At 43.2% G+C, this 15,049-nt stretch overlaps 1 protein-coding gene across 4 annotated transcripts; it reads right to left on the bottom strand.

Annotated features, from left to right (window-relative positions):
- Positions 1 to 51: 51 nt before the first annotated feature.
- LOC147313862 (aldehyde dehydrogenase family 3 member A2-like) lies at positions 52 to 14,809 on the bottom strand. 4 transcript variants are annotated; one of them, XM_086260574.1, is made up of 13 exons: positions 14,791 to 14,809; positions 14,568 to 14,627; positions 13,915 to 14,077; positions 12,285 to 12,516; positions 11,459 to 11,544; positions 11,162 to 11,370; positions 10,960 to 11,077; positions 10,731 to 10,872; positions 10,366 to 10,532; positions 10,180 to 10,279; positions 9,860 to 10,098; positions 2,890 to 2,993; positions 52 to 423 (listed from the first exon to the last, which is right to left on the bottom strand). In XM_086260574.1, the coding sequence occupies exons 3-13, from the start codon at positions 14,074 to 14,076 to the stop codon at positions 345 to 347; spliced, it is 1,638 nt and encodes a 545-aa protein (XP_086116700.1). In that variant the 5' UTR covers position 14,077; positions 14,568 to 14,627; positions 14,791 to 14,809; the 3' UTR covers positions 52 to 344. The 4 variants fall into 4 exon arrangements, with proteins under 4 accessions (XP_086116700.1, XP_086116699.1, XP_086116701.1 ...); XM_086260573.1 differs by lacking the exon at positions 14,791 to 14,809 and having other exon boundaries at positions 14,568 to 14,694; XM_086260575.1 differs by lacking the exon at positions 14,791 to 14,809 and having other exon boundaries at positions 2,858 to 2,993; positions 14,568 to 14,694.
- Positions 14,810 to 15,049: the final 240 nt, after the last annotated feature.

The following is a 15,049-nucleotide window of genomic DNA, read 5'->3' on the forward strand; positions in this document are numbered from 1 at the left end:
TAATGTCCGTAATTTCACTAAATCTCCTAATTTTAATAAAATTTAATAAAAACTATGAACTTTTTATTGATGTTCAACAGCAGGCAGAACAGACATTAACACGGAGAGCTGGCATCTTGCTGGCTTACCTCTAAAGCAGGAGTTAACAGTGATTTTGTTTTTATTCTTAAAAGAATCACAGCATCACAGACAGGTTTGTATTTTCAATATCTACCAGAGTGAATACTGAAGAATTAAACTCAAAGTGTAGCTAAACGTGTAACAGAAAGGAGATGCAACAATAACAGAAGAAAAACAAATATCAGTGAAATATCATGGAGCGTGAAACATCTGCATTGCTGTGATTAGTCCGTGTGGCTGTCCCGGGATCGCCTCAGCGCCGGCACAGCGCCATCTACCCGCTGAGCTTCATCGCAGGAACCTCTGCAAACAACAGATGACAAAGCTGTCAGCAGTGGGACAGTTTTAACTGTTCACATGAGCATGTGTGGATGTCCACAAAGGCAGTGGGGTGGACTAAAACAAAGGAGGCTATTTAGCCATGGGGAGTGAAGCATGCTGGGTAATTAAAGGGAGGGTAGACGAGCAGGCATTACCGGTATGTGGTTAGATCTCCTGCACAACACCACACATTGTGTCCAAGAGACAAAGCTATTGTTGTGTCCAGTGTACAAGCCTGTGGACGGTGGGTGTATGGGGGGCACGAGTACCGAGATTCATTCGGGAAAACGCAATTATTTACAAAGTTGTAACCACACAAATAATGCCCTAGAAGGGGATGACATATGTCTGCAGTGCTGTGCAAAATATTACTGTGCAAAAGTAGAAGAACATGTGACACCGCCGCGCAGACGACCTGATTTTCAGTCCTGCTCTTGTGTAATTTGCATCACCTCAGCCTTTTCTCCTCATTTACCTTAAGAATGACTTTACAACCTCCGTCCACTGGAACCACTGGATTTATTCCAATTTATTAAGATCATGACTTTCGGACACACTTTATCTTTTCTTTTTTTGTTTACAGGACACGTTACTCACCAAGCTGAAATACACCAGTTGTTTTTTGGCTGGAAGCCCTTCTGGGGATTACCTTCCTGGTGCAAAAATACTATTTTATGCCTTTAAAACTGCGTTATCTTTGTAGACTCAACTAAAGTAACAGGAACAAATGTGGTCCTAAAGATATCATGTAATATTGGTTCTTTGATAAGCCATCAGTTATATGTAGACAACAGAGGTGTGGACTCGAGTCACATGACTTGGACTCGAGTCATTAATTTTATGACTTTAGACTTGACTTGAAAAAATGTTCTAAGACTTGTGACTTGACTTGGACTTTTACACCAATGACTTGGGACTTGAATTGGACTTGAACCGGTTTACTTGAAAAGACTTGATATTTTACCCCAAATATAAAATTTAACATGCATATTATATAGAGATTGAAAATGTGACGTCATTCACGGGTAGAACCGCAAAGGATTCTGGGAACTCGTGGCAAGAGGTACTAGCGCACGCAGGCTTTCAATTAAAATCAGTCACACAGCGATAAAAAGAAACACAAAAATGTCAAGAAGCTGTTGTATTATTAACTGCAATAGCCGGTCGCATGACAGCCACGGGAAGCCGACGGGTAAAGAGATCGGTTGTTATCGGATTACGTCGTTGAAGAGAAATTGTTCGAGCCGTGTTTCCGAAGTAACAAAGAGGCGACTGGATTGCAGCCATTCAAAGAGCAAATATAACGTCCCAGAACACTACAGCTCACAGGTTAGTCTGCTCCAAGCATTTACACGAAGGTCAGTCTGCTGTTGTAGTTAATACGTCATTTTCATAACATAATTGGTGATATAGGTTACAAGCAAGTCTGGCGCTGAACAGAAATTGTCGCGCTATGCTCCTTTATTTATTGTGCATAAATAGTGAATTGTCCTGACACAATATTGCGTTTCGCCTCTGTTATTATGGTACATTGACAAAAACATATACTTTTATTCACAGGATAAAACAGGTTTTTTGTATCACTAATTGTCCAGTACGATTACAGCATACAGTATTATTGTCACTGCTACATTTCTGTGATGCTACCAGAAATTATTTCCACTGCTAATTAATTACCGTTGAGCTCAAAGGTCCTATTAATAAACGGTTAACGAATGTGTATTTATGAAGACGATTTGTGAGACTGGTAAACTTATGATACGTACGATGGTCTTTCGTTCTACACGGTGCATTTCAAGGTCCTGCACCCATCCGGCGGTAAACTGTACCTGGGCTCGTTGCAGTGACCTGAAGTTACTAAACTTCATGAGTGTGTGCGCTCACTCCAAGAACCGTATGATTATAAATATGCATATAAATGTGCTACAATGAGATAGCTGACTTCATCTAACTAGCAAATGTTGTCCAGGCTACGTTGGTGATGCAGTTTTTTTTTTAATGTGTATGATATTTTTGTCATGCGATTTTAAAGCTGGTCCTACAACCGCATCCAAGAATAACATGCAGCTTATCTCAGAACTGTCGGTGAAAATTATTCTTGGAGCTAGGTTTAATTGAGCTGCATTTTAAAGAGGTGCAATTTCACAATTTGTGTATATTTTCTAAGTTCACTATTTTGTCATGTGTTGAGAAAAACACAGATTTAAAAATTACATGGTCTAATATTTACATTTAGCATAACTGCAACATTATTTTTTCTTTTTTTTTTTAAAGACTCGAAAGGACTTGAAATTCAAAGTTTCAGACTTGTGACTTGACTCGGACTTTTACACCAGTGACTTGAGACTCGACTCTGACTTGCCTGACATTACTTGAGACTTGACTTGAGACTTGAGGATAAAGACTTGAGACTTACTTGAGACTTGCAAAACAATGACTTGGTCCCACCTCTGGTAGACAATACTGTTTGAGTCCTTGACTTCGGTGCCTTTTATACACTTGAATGATTCATAGGTCGCTGGTACGTGGCTTAAAACTATCAGGTACAAGGACTGGAACAAAAATGAGTGAAAAATGCTGAGAGACCTTCAGAAAGCCTGAATTTCTGCTCAAGACCACTTTAAAAATACTTTAGAGTACTTTAATCTATGGAAAAACAGAGTGAGTTAAATATTACCACTGAATTTATCACTTTGTGAATAACAGCAATCTAATTTTGAGAGAAATCTTTCAGGATGTCTAAAAGATGATGACAACATGTGGACATGAGAGCAGCATCACAGCAGAGACATCTAGATACTCTTCTAATACAAGATTGTTTGGTCACTTGGTTACATGTGCACAGTTTGCAATGACAGTAGATGACACTTGATCTCCCTACATCACTCATGATTAAATATAACACTAAATAACAAAATGTTCCTGGTCTAGGCTTATATATGGGGACACACACTTCACTTCCACAAGCATCACATTTCTGTAGGGTGGCTGTAGCACAGGTGGTAGAGCAGGTCATCTACTGATCGGAAGGTTGGTGGTTTGAGTCCTGGCTTCCCCGAGTCTGCATGCCAAATATCCTTGGGCAAGATATTAACCCCAAATTGCTCTCCGATGCATCCATTGGAGTATGGATGTGTGTGAATGCTACTTAGAAAGCACTTAGAACAATGTGCTTGTGTGAATGGGTGAATGCAAAAGTTGTGTAAAGCGCTTTGAGTGCTCAGAAGAGTAGAAAAGCTCTATATAAGAACCAGTCCATGTCTTCTTTCGTTTGTTTTCAATTCAGTGGAATTCAGTTTTACTTATACAGGACCAAATCACAACAACAGTCACCTCAAGACGCTTTATGTTGTAATGTAGACCCTACAATATTACAGAGAAACCCAACAAGACCAGGTTTCCTCCAGAAGGTTTGCCAATTACCTGTGAAGCCCACAAGAACTTTGCCTACTCGTGTCTTGCTTTGCTGTGTAATTAAATTGTCCTTAACGTTCCAGCGAATAGGTTTATGCTACAAACCTATCACCTGTGCGTCCAAACTGTAAATGAATCACGCATGAGCGAAGCCGCTGCTCCCGCACTGACTGTAACGCAGTCAGTTCTGCTTTTACTCTTATGTTGTTTTGCGGGTCACAAGGTTTAAAACTACTTATAAACACACACACACACACACACACACACACACACACACACACACAGTAACTCCACCAGAGTGCCTATTGCCGGTCCACTTTTGCCGGTCCAAGCCCGGGTAAAGGAGCAGGGTTGGGATTGTGACATTAAAAAAAAAACAAAAAAAACCAACAACAATAATTGCTAAAAGAAATTTAATTTGTAGTTCTAAATAAATTCTAAATGCATTTAGGATGTTTTTAGCTCACTTTATGTCTCTTCCACGATGTTATTTTTCTCTCCAACAACGTAGGTTACAATTACATTAGACGTCATTTAGCGACTTCTAGCGACTTTTAAGACGGCCAATAGCGACTTTCCTTACTGAGGAGTTGGCAACACTGTGTGGCACATTAGTATATGTGAGGGGCAAACTCCTCAAGATGGGCGGTGACCATGGTGGCCATTTAGAAGTCGGCCATCTTGGATACAACTTTTGTTTTTTCAATAGGAAGAGGGCCATGTGACACATCAGACTTATTGGTAATGTCACAAGAAAAACAATGGTGTGCTTGGTTTCAACGTAACTTTATTCTTTCGTGAGTTATTTACAAGTTTCTCTTTGTTCACAGCCATTGACATGTCAAAGGTTAACACGTGAGGAGCGGATCGAAATTGTGCTGTGTGGCGTGGGTGTGGTCCTTGGCCAGCTGCAGAGGGGGCGTGACGCAGTGAGCTCCCGGGGCGGCGCAGGGGCGGGGTGAACAGGTGTGCTGGGATCTGACAGTGATTGTGTCTCTTTATGTGTTGGCAGTGACAGACGGAGGTGGACGTGACAGCAGAGAAAGAGAGCGCGGAGTATATGTGTCCACTACAACCCGAGCTTAATAAAAAGTTCTGCACTGTCAAAAGTCGCTCCGGCTGGTATTTCTTGGGTCCACCGTTACATGCTGATATCTGGTGAACGCAGTAACCGGGTCATTGCAGCAGATTTCAATGCAGACACCCTACGAGACCACCCATCTCCCATGCTACAGTTAGCAAACTGCTTGCTAAGTTTCGTGAAACTGGTTCAGTGTTGGATTTGCCAAAATGTGGACGCAAGAAAACTGTCACTAATGAAGAAACATCAGTGGCTGTCCTAGCTTCATTCAGCAAGAGCCCACAGCGTAGCACTCGCCGCATGTCACTGGAGAGTGGCATTAGTCGAACATCCCTTCGGCGGATATTAGCTACTCACAAATGGCACCCTTACAAACTCCAGCTACTGCAGCATCTCAGCGAGGATGACCCAGATCGGCGCACAGAATTTGCAGAATGGGCAAAACAAAAACTGGAACAGGACCCTCAGTTCACGCAGAAGATTTTGTTCAGTGATGAGGCAAACTTTTATGTGAATGGTGAAGTTAACAAACAAAACCACCGCTATTGGTCTGACACTAACCCACATTGGATGGATCCCTCCAAGACTGTTGGAACAACAAAAGTGATGGTTTGGTGTGGTATATGGGGCACAACGATAGTGGGTCCATTCTTCATCAGTGGAAACCTCAAGGCCACTGGATATTTGAAATTGCTACATGCTGATGTGTTTCCCTCTTTATGCACTGAAGCTGGCACGTTCCCTGAGTTTTTTCAGCAAGATGGTGCACCACCACATTATGGGTGCCAGGTCCGAGCATTCCTAGATGAACAGTTTCCTGGAAAGTGGATTGGTCGTCGTGGGCCAGTTGAATGGTCCCCAAATTCTCCCTATCTGACCCCCTTAGACTTTTATCTTTGGGGTCATCTGAAGGCAATTGTCTATGATGTGAAGATACGAGATGTGCAGCACCTGAAACTACGGATACTGGATGCCTGTGCTGGCATTTCTCCTGCGGTGTTGCTATCAGTGTGTGAAGAGTGGGAGAAGAGGGTTGCACTGACAATCCAACACAATGGGCAGCACATTGAACACATTTTATAAGTGGTCAGAAACTTGTAAATAACTCATGAAAGAATAAAGTTACGTTGAAACCAAGCACACCATTGTTGTTCTTGTGACATTACCAATAAGTTTGATGTGTCACATGGCCCTCTTCCTATTGAAAAAACAGAAGTTGTATCCAAGATGGCCGACTTCTAAATGGCCACCATGGTCACCACCCATCTGGAGGAGTTTGCCCCCTCACATATACTATTGTGCCACAAACAGGACTTTAATATCACCAACCATGTTATTACGGTGTATCCATATAAATGGCCCACCCTGCACATGAAAAGAGAAACAAATTAAGTTTGAGTGAAAATGTACATTTTTTGCACTCTCTGGTTAACTGACTCAGTGACTCAAAAAACCTGATTCACTTTGGTGAGTGACTCATTAAAACTCGATTCAGTAAAAAGAATCGAATTTACCATCACTACAGCCTAGTGTGTCCTTAACATGGGTGAGCCAAGTGTAGGGATGTAAATAGATAAGAATGTAACAATTCAGATTACTGATATCACTTATCAATATGATTCCTTATCAACTCCCTTATCAGTTCTCACTGGCTCCATTTTGAGAGTCACTGCTACCACTAAGCAGCATATCAAAGAAATTATTTTCCATGCAAATTAACTGCATGCTGGCTAACTTAGTGTTAGCATGCTGTCTGTGCAGATGCTTGCAAAGAGCCGCAGTTGTGCTAGCAATATAATACAGTTGTTTCTGTCCTGGATGCAGTTTACACTTTACCATCACGCTCTCATCCATACTTGTTATTAATCTCTGTCTCTCCTCCACAGCATGTCTTTATCCTATCATTCTCTCACCCCAACCAATCACAGCAGATGGCCCCGCCCCTCCCTGAGCCTGGTTCTGCCGGAGGTTTCTTCCTGTTAAAAGGGAGTCAAAGGAGCTTGCAAAGAAAAGCGTCTGGACTTCTTTAAGTTACTTGAAGACGTTTCACCTCTCATCCGAGAAGCTTCTTCAGTTCTAAGGTCAAATGGTGGAGAGTCCCAGATATAAACCTAGTGGGAGTTTCCCCCCACAGAGGGACAAAAGGACCCCTGATGATCCTCTAATCGCCTGAGCCAAGGTGTGAAACTGGGTGTGGGTCCCAATCAGCCAGAGTTTCGGGTGTGTTCATTGTGAAACCTGGCCCCACCTTATCATGCGAATTCCTGAGGTCAGATGGCCCAGGATGTGAGTGGGCGTTAAGGCGTCTGGAAAGGGATCTCAAAACTGGATTATAGATGGCAGAGAGTTGGTGTAAAAGTCAGCAAAGAGGCACAGAAAAGAAGACCAGACACCAGCGAGGGAGGATAAGAAGGACAGACGCAACAACATTGTCATCCCCTATGTAGCCGGTGTATCAGAGAAACTCAGGAGAGTTTTCTCCAAGCATGACATCCCGGTGTATTTCAGACCCAGCAACACGCTCAGACAAAAACTGGTTCACCCGAAAGACAAAACGCCAAAACACAGTCTTAACAATGTGGTGTATGCTGTACAGTGCAGCGAGGAATGCCCAGACCTCTACATTGGAGAGACCAAACAGCCACTTCACAAGCGCATGGCACAACACAGAAGAGCCACCTCCACAGGACAAGACTCAGCAGTCCATCTGCATCTAAAGGTCAAAGGTCACTCTTTCGAGGATGCCAATGTTCACATTTTGGACAGAGAGGACAGATGGTTTGAAAGAGGAGTGAAAGAAGCATCTATGTCCACTGTGAGCGACCATCTTTGAACAGAGGCGGTGGTTTACGACACCAACTCTCTGCCATCTATGTCCACTGTGAGCGACCATCTTTGAACAGAGGCGGGGGTTTACGACACCAACTCTCTGCCATCTATAATCCAGTTTTGAGATCCTTCCCAGACGCCTTAACGCCCACTCACATCCTGGGCCATCTGACCTCAGGAATTCACATGATAAGGTGGGGCCAGGTTTCACAATGAACACACCCGAAACTCTGGCTGATTGGGACCCACACCCAGTTTCACACCTTGGCTCAGGCGATTAGAGGATCATCAGGGGTCCTTTTGTCCCTCTGTGGGGGGAAACTCCCACTAGGTTTATATCTGGGACTCTCCACCATTTGACCTTAGAACTGAAGAAGCTTCTCGGATGAGAGGTGAAACGTCTTCAAGCAACTTAAAGAAGTCCAGATGCTTTTCTTTGCAAGCTCCTTTGACTACGATGACCTGGATGACTGAGAACCTTCACAGACATACTGTTAAAAGGGAGTTTTTCCTTCCCATTGTCGTCAAAGTGCTGCTCATAGGGGGTCATATGATTGTTGGGTTTTTCTCTGTATGCATTATTGTAGGGTCTACCTCACAATATAAAGCACCTTGAGGCGACTGTTGTTGTGATTTGGAGCTGTATAAATAAAACTGATTGAACTGAATTGAATGTGCATCATGCACATAAGGATGAACTACTGGAACCAAGTCTTCCCATCTTCCCATCCCTAATCAACACATTTGTTTTTTTAATTGTTGTTGTTGCCGTTGGACCATTTAAATGTAACATTACCAGCGTATTTATAACGTGGTTAGAGGGGCCCCATCTAAGACATTTGGTTTGGCACAAACCGGTTGTGACAACACCTTGGCAAAACTCCAGCTAAACAGAACTCTGGCCAATACTAAACACTGTTTAAAGATATTAAAAATTAAATATGACACTTTAATTTTAAACTACTGATTTTAGCCATCACGTAACAAGCAAAGCAAGGATCTATGAATAGCCATCACAGGGACAGTTAGACAGCTAGCTGTAGCGTAGCTATGCAGCTTGTATCGGTTGCTTCACGTCAAATTTAACTTTACTGATACTCATGTTATTCTGCCATGTTAAAATATTCCCTGAAAAACCCGCCATTTGAATGGGAGTATTTGTTGCTTTAAATACCTGATATATTGTAAATTCCTGGTGGTGCAAAGGCACTGAATCACTTTAACCTGCATATGTGGCTGGAACGATAAACAGTGTTCACTGGCAATGATTAGAAAGTGATCCTTAGCCATGAAGTAAGTACCACGATAGAATGATGCCTGATTTTAATGCAGAGGCCCTGAAGGTTGTTGACGTGTCACCCTGATTTTGAGCATTGTCCCGTGTGCACAGAGATTTCTTGAGAATGTTTTGATATTATTATGACGGAGATCAAAAGTGAAAGTTGCCTCACTAATATGCTTTTTTTCAATGAACCTATTAGTTGCAAAATGTTTCTCTAGATGTTTTTTGCATCACTTTTACTTCTAGTTTTGAAACAAAATTTGATGCTGCGATCAAACTCAAAATGACCCTTTTTGCTACACTTTCTCGATTTAAACACTGGATGTGTTTTTTGTCCTATTGTAAATAAAATGTGGGTTCATGACATTTGCTAATCATTGCATTTGCTTTCTTACGCATGTAGATGGACATTTACAGCTTTTTGGAATTAGGCTTGTACATATTGTTGTAGAAGACGTGACATAGTAGTCCGAGAGACCTTTGAGTAGGTCTCATCGTTGTTTTGGTTGATGCTAGCTCACATAACATATAATACTAAACCATAAGGGTTGTTGCCATTGTACATTGCACTTTTTTTGATGATAATTTGGGCTGTTTTCTCTGGGCTTTGTGTGTGTGTTGTTTGTTTTTGTCTCTCTGTATGGACAGACTGCAAATCAGTTTCCCAATGGAGACAATAAAGTTACCATTGACCACACAGCGTGCAAGATAGCTAACAGCACACAAACATTAACATTGGAATACTGGCTAATAGGAGCAGTTTTATGAGGCTAATAGGAGCAGTTTTATGAGGCTAGGCAGAGCTTCTTTACCTGCACCACAAACGATGCCACGCCCACAAACATAGCCAGCAGCATCATGCGACGCAGCCTGCCCAAATTGATCTGCTTGAGCAGAAAGAACCGAGCCCAGCCCAGTTTCTTGGCAGTGTGTGGGGGGTAACGCATGCTGTTGACTCCTTCCATCTTCAGCTGTTTGATTAGGCAGCTGCGCATGTGGCTCAGCTGGTCAAAGCCGTAGCGACCGTGGTAGCATCCCATACCACTGTGACCTTAGAACGGAAAAAGAACAAGTCAGCATCAAGATGAAAAACCAGTAAGTCTGATGGAGGGTTTGACAGGCATCCACTCACCAACTCCTCCAAAGGGCAGCGAGCTGACAGTGAAGTGAACCAGACAGTCATTAGCCAGCAGAGCTCCACTGGATGTCTCAGCTATTACTCTTTTGATCAGCTGTGGATCACACAGGAGGAGTGAAGGGAGGAGATTTAAAGAGATCTAAATAACAGGAAATGACGTCTGCAGGTGATGCGCTGTACCTTGTTCTCATTGGAGAAGACATAGATGACCAGCGGCTTCTCTCTCTCGTTAATAAACTGGATGGCCTCATCCACACCACTCACTGTGATGATGGGCAGCAGTGGCCCGAAGATCTCCTCCTTCATCACTTTGGATTCGCCTGTAACGTTCTTCAGCACAGTGGGAGCTGCACACAGACGACAGGGTCAGAGGGCAATGACCAATACACCGCACATACAGAGCTTTGGAACAGAGGCTTTAACCATCATGTGCATGACCTTAGAGAAACACAAAATACAAAGATGGTTCCACTTTACAACCAGTTGGCTTAAAACAACATTTTGAGGGATACCAGCTGGCTCCATCATACCACTTACATACATACCTATATAGCACTGGGATTCATCAGAGTCTCCACCAACAACAACTGTGCTGCCCTCCATGAGAGCCATGATTCTCTTAAAATGCCGCTTGTTGATGATTCGTCCGTAGTCCTCAAAAGTCTTTGGATCATCTGTGTAAAACTCCTGCATTGTGTCATTTAAGAATAAAAGAAGCATTAAAGTGCAAAAGTCTTCAGCTACCACTCATTTCTTTATATAGTGCAAACCAACCTTGATGCAGTTCTTGATCTCCTCCTGTACTCTGCTCTGGATGGAGGGTTCACACAGGACGTAGTCCGGAGCGATACACGTCTGTCCACAGTTGACAAACTTTCCCCACGTGATGCGACTGTGGGAAAAAGAAAACACTTGATGTTTGGAAACTCAGCTGTGTTTTTTAAAGTTTCTCCTTTGTTCTACAGAGATGACCGACCGGCACGCAACAGTGATGTCACAGTTCTTGTCGATGTAGCAGGGGCTCTTCCCTCCCAGCTCCAGGGTGACTGGGGTGAGGTTGCGAGCCGCAGCTTCCATCACCAGTTTGCCTACTGTGCTGCTGCCCGTGTAGAAAATGTGGTCAAATCTCTGCCTGAGCAGCTCCTGGGTTTCTGGCACTCCACCGGTCACTACCGGGTACAGGTCCTGTGGAAAGGGCGTCAAGTCACTGGAACTCCTAGCATGCTTACACTACATGTACGAGAAAGGTAATCCAACAGCGAAGGAGCCTCACCTTGTCCAGATACCGAGGGAGGAGCTCCTCCATGACCTTAGCAGAGTGACAGCAGACCTCAGATGGTTTTATTACAGCTGCATTACCTGAGAGACCGAACAGACACAGTGGCATGGATGACGGCACGCTTTAAGAACCGACTGAGCAGAAGATGCAGTATTCATTCGCAGGACAACTGGTTTTATTTCTCACACTTTACTGGTTAAAGTTGGACAGTGAATCATTGATTCCAGTCTACAACAGCAGCAGAGTCCTTCCCCCATTTCTTTTTAATTAAGGCTTAGCATGAAGGTATTTAAATCTATTCTAAAAATGCTGAACTATCCCTTAAAAGGGGATCCATCATACTCATTTCTAGCTCATCTTCTAAAACAGGTTAAGCTCCTTTTCACCTTCTTTTAAGCCGAGGTGGATCGAGCTTCTGCGCTCCAAGCCAAGGCTTTGTGTCTGACAGGAGCACATAGGGCTACTGTACAGAGCCTGGAGTGGAAAAACAGAAACCGAGTGTGTGGAGACTGAGCATGTGGTTCACAAGGATTACCTGTGCACGAACTGATCTTGGGCCATGATTACTAGTAGTATACAACACTGTAACAGTATAAGTAAGAAAAGGACAATAGGTTCACTTTAAACAGTCCTTCCTTTGTGATTAATATCTCTAAGGCTGATTTGCCTACCCTGCTCTCTGTGATAATGTGCAAAGTGTCAGTGCACTAGAATTTGTGCAAAAGGAGGTTTTGATATGCCAACAAAGGTTGCACATGTGCTATAGACTATGCACCTAAAAGAATACTGCTAAATAAATACACATGGGTATATATGGTACCGGCAGCAATAGCTCCGACCAGCGGCTGCAGGGTGACAGCCCAGGGATAGTTCCAAGCACCAATGATGAGGACCACTCCAAGGGGCTCGGGATGCACGAAGACCTCATCCGATACAGTGAGGAGGCTCTTCTCCACTGGCCGAGGAGCTGCCCACTCGGCTAGCTTCTCGATAGCGAGCTTGATCTCACCCTCCACTCCCAGTGTCTCAAATAGCTCCGTCCCATGTTCACTCTGAAAGCAGGGGCAATATCCAGTGTTGGACAGTTTGCAAACCAAACTGCTTCCTGGATGATCTGCAGCTGGTCTCCACAATATTCAATATGACACCAACACAAATAGTGACATCATTTCCATAGAAAGTAGAGCTTCAGGCACACAAAGTAAGAAATAGCAGTCAGATTATTGCCGTGAAGAAAATGAGAGCATGTCCCTTTGATTTCTTTTAATATGACACTTGCTTGAGAACTTATCTGGTGTCTAAACTGCTGTGAACATACAGACGTATACTAAGTATACAAGAACGGGTCCTGCCAGAACATTTGTTTTAGTATTAACACTTTCCAGCCACATGTTTCATTTTCTCCACAGGGAACTTACATGTCACACTGTCACAGCCACCCCTCTCTCTCTTCTTGTAAATATTTTATACTTTTTACTTCTATAATGTTTCTGTAACACAAATTAATGTGTCATGATCGTGGCCCTACTAAGGTTAGGTTACTTATTGTTGTTTCATGTTAATTTTTGTGTCATAATCAGAACCATGAGTAAGAAAGGTGCTCTCAACATGCTCCACAGCACTCCTAGTGGGCTACTAAAGTGGGCCTAGTTAATCAGCCAGCTGGCGTATCCTCGGCTCACCATTAGCCCCTGATTACTCTGAGCATCTGCCAGTCTGCTCAGGTCAGGTGCAAGGCTCTATGTGGATGTCCATGTGTCATTCTTTAAACTGCATGGACTCATCCTCAGAGACTTTATATTACAATGTAGCAACTGCGCCCCAGGCAACAGACTTGAAGCTAACGTCAAAGACGTCAGGACTGAATCTCTAGCTGTCCATGTACGCAGCAGTATCAATGATTTAGACCCACACATCTGGTAAAGGGCTGATTACTATAGGGGTGCTGCCCTCCTCCACATTGGACTCTTCTCCACACACTTCGTGGACTAAATAACACTCCCTTCCAGTACTTGCACTATTCTGTATTGCACTGTTTGACTCCGTCTGTGTATTGTCTTTATTTATTCTCATGCTTTTCTATTCCTATTCTATTTCTATTCAAGTACAATATTGCTGTACTTATTCTTAGTTTATCTTGTTTCTGTATAGTTGGATTTTTATCATTTTTATCTCTACAGTTTGCACCTTTGATCCAGGAGGACAATATTTCGTCCCACTGTACTCTGGACTGTATATTGTTGGGTTCACTTGTCTGTACAAGCATCTGAGAGAGAAAGGGTGGGAGAGCAGGTGAGAGCTGTACCTGAGGTGTTTGGTGTTGTCCAAGACTGTGCTCACATGCTTTAAATATTTATAAGCCGTTAATAATAAGAATAACTGATGGTGTTCATTCACAGGTTTACAGACGACGCTAATGTACCATGTGCTGTTAACAGTGATACTGTCACCTTGCTGAGGTCCTTCTTGACAGCCTCTGCTATGTCCTTCCGTCTCTCTGTAACGAAGCGGAGCAGGTTCCTCAGCTGGTGGATCCTGCTTTCCAGAGGTTTGGTTTTTCCCGTCTGGAAGGACTTCCTGGCCCGCTGCACGGCCAGTTGTTGTCGGGACATCCTTCACAGAAAGCTACAGCACGTCAGTATTATACTCGACTCTCTCTGTCTGCTAACGAAAGGCTACGTTTTCCCCGAAGATAAGCACTGAAGATAACCTTATAGAGACCGTAACCTAAACGCCCACGTTTCTGACATTTGTCACATGTGAAACGTCAACAACACCCTAAAGCAAAGCGTGAAGTGTACGGTACTGGGAATGAACATGATGCTATCATTACTGCTAATAACGATGAAAGGTTATATAACCTTGTTCGCTATGAGCAGCTTTCCCTGAGCGTTAGCTGTATAATCAGTGTTTGAGAGCCATTGTGATCCAAGAATGTATTCAGTACTGCATAAAACTCCACGGTGCACAAATTGTTGGTGGAGCTCCAGCTCGGATTAGCCTGGCTGCTAAAACAGTGTTTATGTGTAGCTAACATGTTAGCGGCTAAGCAGCGTTAATAACTTGTGAACATCTGAAGACCGGCTAAGCGAGTAAGTTTTACCTTAAAAAGTCCCTATTCCACTCCAGCTGGTTCCAGTATTAACCTCCAACTGGACACAATCTGTTAAAACAAGCCCAGGAATGACGACGGCAGCAAATGGACGGTATGCATGACAATCAAGGAAAACACCAATCAGCACAAGAGACGTCTAACTAAGCACCGCCTACCACCACAACAACAGGCTGCTTTTAAAGGTAAGAAGATTCAAGATAAGATAAGATACCTTTATTAGTCCCACAAGGGGAAATTTCATGTTAAGGCTGCGGACCTGTTGCACGCAATGGCGGCGCTATCTTACCCGGGACATTTCACAGTAGTGATGGTAAAATCGATTCTTTTTACTGAATCGAGTTTTAATGAGTCACTCACCAAGATGAATCGAATTTTGTGAGTCATTTGAGTCACTGAGTCAGTTGACCAGAGAGTGCAAAAAATGTACATTTTCACTCAAACTTAATTTGTGTCTCTTTTCATGTAAATCC

This window comes from Aulonocara sp. 'chitande type north' Nkhata Bay, linkage group LG14 (assembly GCF_057382095.1).
Source record: "Aulonocara sp. 'chitande type north' Nkhata Bay isolate Kocher_YH1m ecotype deep benthic linkage group LG14, A_spYH_male_GT1.1, whole genome shotgun sequence".
In the NCBI taxonomy this organism is placed as follows: domain Eukaryota; kingdom Metazoa; phylum Chordata; class Actinopteri; order Cichliformes; family Cichlidae; genus Aulonocara; species Aulonocara sp. 'chitande type north' Nkhata Bay.